At 47.5% G+C, this 8,240-nt stretch overlaps 1 protein-coding gene across 1 annotated transcript; it reads right to left on the bottom strand.

The window, feature by feature from the left end:
* Positions 1-5,941: 5,941 nt before the first annotated feature.
* On the bottom strand, positions 5,942-7,455 carry LOC123638666. The gene is made up of 2 exons (XM_045552461.1): positions 7,127-7,455; positions 5,942-6,969 (listed from the first exon to the last, which is right to left on the bottom strand). The coding sequence occupies exon 2, from the start codon at positions 6,826-6,828 to the stop codon at positions 6,292-6,294; it is 537 nt and encodes a 178-aa protein (XP_045408417.1). The 5' UTR covers positions 6,829-6,969; positions 7,127-7,455; the 3' UTR covers positions 5,942-6,291.
* Between the last annotated feature and the right edge of the window lie 785 nt (positions 7,456-8,240).

The following is an 8,240-nucleotide window of genomic DNA, read 5'->3' as shown; positions in this document are numbered from 1 at the left end:
CAGTACTTCTTAGAAATTCCATTTACTTGACACAAATGGTTTTGTCTGACTGCTCTAACCTATCATGATACCTTGAGCAAAACAACTGATGTCATTCACTAAGGAGTGAGGATCCATTAAAGAGGAGCCTGTTAGAACAGCTTATGCAATCTACAATGCAAATAAGAACACTGTTTAAACATAAAATGGAAAAGACAATCTGAAGGAGGCTAATGTATTTTCAAAATAAAAAAAAAAAGCACTCGTCTTTACTCCTAAAACTTCTTAAATATTCTTCAAAGTATTGATTCAAAATTGTGGAATACGTCTTTGTCTTACACTGTAAGGATTCAAACTTCTCATAATGCACAGAAAAGTTTCCTGTAAGAATTCCCCCCACCATACAATGTTGTGTTAAACTTCATCCAATTGTTCAGCTAATTCTTATGCTTCTTCAATTTTACTGGATATGATGATTTTTATTGGGGTTCATGGAAGCATGGCTAATGACATCAGCAAGCTTTGTAATTTCTCACTGCCAGTTTTCTACACAACTTACACTTTTGTCACTCAAACTGCACCAAATTGCTCCAACAATTAATCTTAAAGCACAGGAGTAGGGGGACTTTTAAATGGACCCCTTCTTGGGATTTTGTGTTAAAAACAGAAAAGTTCCCATGAGTGAAGGGGGTAAGTTAGCTTTTCCAGCCTCTGCCTCTCCCCAAGTCTCACTCTTCTCTGCCACCCCTCAAAAGGAATGAATTACATTTCGCTTCTTGTCCTTTAAATGAATAGCATAGTTTGGGTGAAATTATCGGGCAATTGCATGCCTTTTATGCAGATAATGCTATTTGATGAAAGCGGTGTTTTGATCTGCTAAGGATAATACAGATCCAGGGTTGGATTCATTGGTGAGAGTAAAGCTGTCTTCTGTGATAACTTCATCTCAGCATGAGGTCAGACGGGGAAAACCGGGATGGGGGATTAAAAAATGACACAGTCGGAGCAGTATTCAGTTCCCTGCTGTGCTCCTGGCTGCACACTATAGCTTATGTTTCTGATCTGTTATGGTATTGTCTGCCTTTCTCTCTCGGAGCAGAAAGAGATTGCTTAAAACTTTTCTTTTTTCAGCTAGAGGGATTAGTTCTGTGCAGCTTTTTTAATTAAAGAAACTGTATCTTTTTCAAGGCAATTTAAAGCTGCAAGGGAAGGGACCATCAACATCCACAACTTAGTACTATTATCTGTAACAAAGTGTAAGCTCTAAATTTGATATTCAGAAATAGGAGAAGGGAGCTATAGAATTCTGTTGTATTTTTAACCTTCAGTGGTTGCTCAGATCCCTAAAAGAAGAAAAGTAAATAAATTATTTTGTATAAGTCCTGAATATGTTTCTATAAGTAGTAACTTTCAGCTGTTTTGCTTTTTATCTTAGCTGAGCTTGCTTAATTAAATCTTCATGATGATAGCGAAGTGCACTTGAAAATAGTGTAAGAGGAAATAGATTTGACTATATATCCTTTTCTTTGCCCAGAGATTATTTTTAAACGTTTCCATTCTGAAAGTGATAACAGTAGAAAATGTCTGCTTAATATGGGCAATTTGCATTTAAACAGTGCAAAGTACAACATTATGGTACTTTATCACGACGAACCTTTGCATTTGTGATAAGCGGTCATCATCTTTATTAATCTTAGAGGAGCATGGATTGAATCTATCCGAAGTGATGATGAATTTGTCAGGACATATACATTTGAGTTGAATTTATAGCTCAATTTAACCCAGGTTAATGTCGAAAATCCTCAAATGTTTCAAATAAGACCCATATGGTTATCACTTTACAAAGCATACAGGCTCTGCGCTTCGGTTGCAACATACACATCTCCAACTAAATTCCATGCCAGATCAATTAGAAACAGTCCTCCTGAGCAGACAGGAACAAACAGAGATTGTTTCCCCAATACCAGCTGAACCCTTGTCTTGAAGAAATGAAAAGCAGTCATCTTAGGCTCTACACTTCTTACCATTAAAAACCCAAAGGAAATTTGGAAGACAATAGGGTTTTATACATAATGTCATATTTAATATAAAAAGACTTGAGTATCTACATTTAATAGGTGCTTGCTACAATTTTTTTTTTCCAAATTTCAGTACACACTACATCTTACTGAAAAAGAGGAGAACAAAATTTGATCTCTTTGCCTTTTCCCATTGTTTTTGTCTTCAAATTATGTTTCTGAGAAATATCAACCAAGGTCAAAAGTGGCTTGCTGTAATGACCAGAATTTTAAAACCATGTCCCGTTAAAAACTTCATGGACAGTGAAGTAGAAAGGTATACTTAATAACATATTTTCAAAGTAAATTCTATTTATGACATATTTTTTTAGAAAAAGAATGACTAAATACAATGAAAATATTTTATTCACAAATCCACTTATTCATTCAACAAGGATTTCCTGAGCATCTCCTACACGTCAGCCCATGTGCTAGGCCCTGTGGGTTCAGAGAGGAAAAAGGTCAAGCCCCTACACTCCAGGAGCTCTCAGCTATTGGGAAAGGCCTATACAAAAAGCAATGCCACTGTTTATTGCACGCAGAAAATACAGTGGAAGCACTGCTAAGGGAGGAGAGTATCATTAACAGAGGCCTTTAAAAGCTAGGTGTTCCAGGAGCCCCAGGTGTGGGATATTCCAGACTAAGGGGTCAGCAAAGGCAGGAGAAAGACTAGCGCACTTCTGGGAAATAAAATGATGTTCAGTTTGTCTGATACTGAATAACAGTCACTGAGGCTTATATATTTTTAACCTATATTTACAAGTTAATGTATAAATGGGACCCGGAAATATCTAAAGGGTATTATTTCATTAACAAAACTGTCCTGCTGTGTCACGAACTTATGATAAACCTTTCCAGCAGCCAGTGCCTACTTTAAATACACTATATATACTACTTACTAACAAGTTGTTTATAGAAAATTTGACAGATTTTAAAAGGCACTCCATGATAACTATTAATTATAAAGGTCCGATCTTTTAGTGTGGAGTAATGTAGCACTTTTTAAACATATACACTATGGAGCTAAACCAAAACTGAAAGTACCCCCGTGTTAAAAGATGCTTCCATGTTCACAATCCTTCACAGAACTTGGGGTCTTTCATAATGCTCTAGCAAAAACCAAGACAGCCCTTGGGTTATGTTCCACAACTGCGTTTTTACCAAAGGTCAGAGCCCGACACCGGCTAGGTTTGGTTTATGCAATGGAACACAAGCTAATGTCCTGGAAAATCACGGTCCCATTTAAAGGTTGATTTGTCTGATCACCAGTCCACTCAGTGGCTCCAAAATGCATGCGCATTGAGAGGCCTACCTTGCTTTAATTAAGATAATGAAAGCATATTTTCCACTACAAACAGTCATTTAATTTTATGACTTTGTCAGTGATCGAATTAGAATATTTGTTTTACAGTTCCCTCAATCTAACAGCCAAGGGAACTAAGTTATTTTTTGCCAGTGGGGGGAAAAAAAACTAACCTGATAATAACTTTAAGGCTATTTGAGAGATTTCCGTGTAAAATTTAGGTTCCAGTGCTGTAAATTGTTCCAGATGAATTGCCTGCCACATGCTTAACTGAAACACTTCAGGTGCCTAGAACTAGGGTTTGGCTCAGTGACTACCAGCCTTTAGCCTCTGTTTCAAGTGGCCCAGCATTTATTTTGTGTTCTCAGTTGAGATCTTAACCTCTTTTTGATCATATGTGGATTATTGGCTTTCCTGATCTTTTCAAGAAGTGAGATGGAAGGTCTAGGTACCTGAGATTTGGCTCCCCTGGTCATTTCCTCTGGGTACCTCATCAGTTCCTAGGGTCCCTTGAGTGGGAGAAGTTGCAGCCCTGGCAGCAACTCGGTTTGAACCCAGCAGGCAGGCTGCTCATGCCTCAGTTTGCTAGAGCAGACATAATAAGTCCAAAGAATGCCTATGAAGTCGAGTGATGTGCACAAGTCTCCTTGGAGAGCCTCATCCCCGCCTGACCTGGTGCTCCCTTTCTGCACGCCTGAAAGCCTGGCGTGTCAGAGGAGGAAGTGGCTGCAGAGACCGCCTGCTCCCCATGGGAGAGAGGCGGGAACAGCTGCTACCCAGTCTCTTCAGCTTTGAGCTGGATCTTTAGGACAGGAGGAGAAAACGGACAGCCAGCCGGAGAAGGGGAGGAAGGGAAGGCACATGGGATGCTGACCAAAATGGACAGGCATCTCTTTCAGGTGGGGAGTGACAGTCAGCTGAGACTCGGCCAGTGGGGAGTGGGGGGAGCAGCAGATCAGGATGCTGTTGGCCCTGCCTGTCCCTCTCCCGCCCTGCCCCAGGGCAGGGCACTGGGGCATCCTTCCTAACCCCCAAATGAATCCGGAGGTTCAGCCCATCATCTTCCTCTGCAGCACTATTCCGGGGCTTGCAAAGGCCACAGGCAGGCATTTCTAGGAGTAAGAGTAGGTGCTGCGAGGGAAGCCCCCGCCACATTTTCTTTTCCAAGAGCTTGGTATCTATGTGACAAGAGGGGCCCACGGGAGGGCGATGCGGCCAGCTTGGTCCCATTATCCCTAGCACGACCGGCTGCGTTAAGGCGGCAAAGTCACCAGCCGTGCCGGGCAGAGTTTGCTGTGAGCGGCCAGAGGTTTGCAAAACAGCGACGTCTTGCATTTCTTCTCCTGCTCCAGTTTTTATTGCTGCGGAGGGCATGGCGTGAGCTACCCGCCATCCCCGCCCTCTCTCGACAACATACAGTGAGGTAAAAAGCATGATGGTCACGTAGCGAGCTGCCTCTCTGCTTTCCAGGGATTCATTTGGAGGAGGAAGCGTATGGTACACTTTGGCACTGCACAACATCAGCTTTCTAACGGCCTCAAATGATGGAACTGTGTGTGTGTGTGTATGTGTGTGTGTGTGTGTGTGAGAGAGAGAGAGAGAGAGAGAGAGAGAAACAGAGAAACACTCCGTGAAGACCCAAACTTAACATAGGAACACTGCCTGGATTACAGGCTTCGCCAGACACACCCCGGGGAGGACAACGGCACGCTTCGTCCACCAGCGACACCTGGCATGGAGTGCACAGGGCACAGTATTAATGAGTTCTAGAGTATTTTTTTCCTATATCACAACCACTTAGTGTGAATGTTCAGCATCCCATACTGAAAAACTCTGAATATCACGTAACAGGGAACTGGGCTAGAGACAGACTCTAAGATTTATTACCATTTCTAAATTTGATGAGCTCTATTGTTTCCTACCTTTATTACCCACGTTAGCTATAATGAGGATTCTAGAAAAAAAGCTGAAGAAACAGGCCTCCTCCCCTCAACTTCCACAATGTAGCTCTTCTGTGCTGGCCTCTTTAGGATTGGGGCAGAGTATCTTTTTTTTTTTTCTTTATTGTGTATTCCTAGACAGCGAGATACAAAAGAGCAAAAGAGAATATTACTTACACAGTTTGGAAAAGTTTTAAACACTTAGCATGTTTTTGCGAGAATCGGGCCACAAAAATGACGTATGAAACAGCCTCGGAGTTTCCTTTACATCATGTCAGGGATGCAAATTTCAAGTAGTTTGCATGATCGTCATTTAATATCTGGGACATACCTTCATAATTGCCAAGTGTTCTTAAGATAATGAGAATGGGTAGAATGAGAGGGGACTATATTTCATCTGCCCAAACGACCTTATCTTTTTCAAGTGTGAAATTCAATGGCAAGAAGGAGACTGATCCACCCCAGGGTGACTCTAGATTCCTCCTGCAAAGATATGCGTGTGGTGCTTTTCGTCACTAGCGCCCCGGGAGCCGGGTCGGGTTCACTTATTACTGAGACTTCTCAACGCTTTGCGCTGCGCCCGGTCACTTAGCAACTTTGTGAACTCAGTCTGGGCACACAAAGTCGGGTTCAGTGATTCTGCTTGTCAGTTCTAGCCAAACTTTGAAGCAACTATCATAAAGGTTGAGACGTTGCCCTTGTTTTCCGAGTGCTTGATCTGTTTCTCGTTCGCATGTTGTTACAAATGCAAGTGTATTTCCCCCTGGCCCAGTCAAGTCAGGTACAGGTAGGCGGCATCCTCCGCCCTCCGCTCTGAAGTGCAAAGCGGAAGGTGGAATGAGAAGGCTGGGAGCGCACCAGTCCCTCCCTACACTTCTGAGAGCAGGTCCGCGTTGGCCCTGGGCAGGCCCGGGCGCCGACTCTTAGCCCTGCACAGGTCCCCGGGGAGGGCGGGGGACTCTGGGGTGCCCCACGGGGGCCACGCGCACTCGTCGCCCCAGGCGCGCACGCCCTACCCGGCTGCCGCCTGGTCCCGGGGCAGAAGGTGCCTGAAGGTTCCAGGGGCCGCGGAGCCAGAGAGCGACTCCGCAAAGGTCGGGCGTTTGTTGTTCCAAAATTCCAGAACGGCCGGAACTTCGAGCAGCTTAGAAAGCTCCCCGGAGGGGCTGGGGAGCCAGGAGCGAGAGTATTGGTGGGAACTTAAGTGAGTAGCAAGTGGCAGTGTCGTGTAGAGCAGTAAACTTTTTTCCCTCCCACGGCAAAGTTGACGCAGGGGTAGTGTCTGGCAGCTAATCTGAAGGGATAATGGGAAGAAAGAGTAAATGTGGGGTGTGGGGCCTTTCGGGGACTCCAGGGTCCGCCCTGGCCAAGTCCCGCTTGTTGGAGGTCCCCATACTTGAACTCGGGCGCGGACACTTGTTCTACGACAGTGCGGAGCTGGGGCTACTGAGGGAGTCTGAGTGTTTCGTGCTGCCCTCCCCCGTCCGAAGGTCACCGCGCTTTTCAGTCTCGGACGAGAGGACACTCCGGCAGGGAAGGCGCAGGTCATTTTCAGAGGCTCCGTAAAGGACGAGCCGCCCACCGGGGGTGGAAATCCTTAATTACACCCTTCTGCCCCGGAATCCATCTTCCCGGCAGTGTCTCGCACTCCCACCTCCTCGGGTGACTCAGCTGACCCGAAATGCCCACCCTACGGAAGATGAAGAAAAGTAGTTTTCTAAGAAGGTTAGAGGTTTGATTACACAGAGAAGTGTTTCCACTTAAGTCCAAAGCAATTACCCGCCCCCTCCCCCAGGTCCTCCACCCCGCCGCCCGGAGAAGAAAAGCGCAGCCCCCCACACACGTACCCCCGCACTTTGTTGGTGCGCGTGAATTTCAGATGGCGCTGTAAGTTCATTAGTGTTTGCAATCAGCTGCGGGCAGACCCCTCATCAGAGCCGAAAGCCGGCAAGAGCCATTCATCAGCGTGAAGTGTTATTCATGGATGACCCCTAAATCACGGCGAGAGTAGTAGATGCACTGATTGGTCACAGCATGGGAGCCACGGTGCTTTCCCGGGCCGACGCGGCCGGGAGGAGGGGAGGAGGGAGGGGCGGCGAACGTGGTTCAGTCCGGCAAATCCCATTTGACAGAAAAAGGCAGTGAACGGGGAATCTCTTTTTTTGAATAAAGAAGAAGAAGAAATAAAGTACCTGTCATCTTGACAAGTGGCGGAGCGGAGGAGTCAAGGATTATAAATGATCACGGCCGGGTCCAGCTCGCCCCGTGATTGGGCTCTCCCGCGATCGCACCGGGGGAAGCGCTTGGTAGGCTCCTCTCCTCTCCTCTCCTCTCCTCTCCTCTCCTCTCCTCTCCTCTCCTCTCCTCTCACTCTCTCTCTCTCACACACGGACACGTGTACGCGCCTGGCCGCGGGCACACTCGGCCGGCGCGTCCCCCCGTCACACAATTACCGTCCTGGATGCTGCTCCCTGGCACGGCGCCCCGCTCTCCTCCTCACCTTCCCTCCTCTTCTGCCTCCTCCGTCCTCGGCTCCCGGGCGGAGAACCGAAAACTCCGGCCGGGCCTCGTCAGCCGAGGAGGAGGCTGGAGGGGGCCGGCGGGAAGGGAGAGGGGGAGAGCGCGGGGGGAGAAAAAGAAAGTGAACTCATTGGCGCTCCGCGCGCGCTGCCCTCCCCTCGCCGCGTCCCTCGCCCGCCGCGGCCGGGCGGAGGGCAGGGAAGGAAGTTGTAACACTTGCCGTTCCCCCTCCCCGCCCCCCCGGCCCCCACGCTCCGCTCCCTCGGAGGGGCCCCTCCCCCGCGCCCGGCTCCTTTGAATTTGGCCAAGCGCCGTGTGTGCGCGCTGCTCGGGTGGACGCGGCGGCTGCGGCCGGGGAGCGAGCCGGCGGCGCGGGCGAGCCGAGCGCGGTAAGTGCGGCGCCGCCGCCGGCGCGCCCTCCTTCCTTTCTGGGGTCCCAGT

This window comes from Lemur catta, chromosome 5, assembly GCF_020740605.2.
Source record: "Lemur catta isolate mLemCat1 chromosome 5, mLemCat1.pri, whole genome shotgun sequence".
In the NCBI taxonomy this organism is placed as follows: domain Eukaryota; kingdom Metazoa; phylum Chordata; class Mammalia; order Primates; family Lemuridae; genus Lemur; species Lemur catta.
This window is presented reverse-complemented; position numbering and strand designations above follow the sequence as displayed.

Bases quoted from the DNA above. Each gene is read 5' to 3' on its own strand.
- LOC123638666 (XM_045552461.1), bottom strand. From the start codon at position 6,828: ATGACCTGCGCCTTCCCTGCCGGAGTGTCCTCTCGTCCGAGACTGAAA.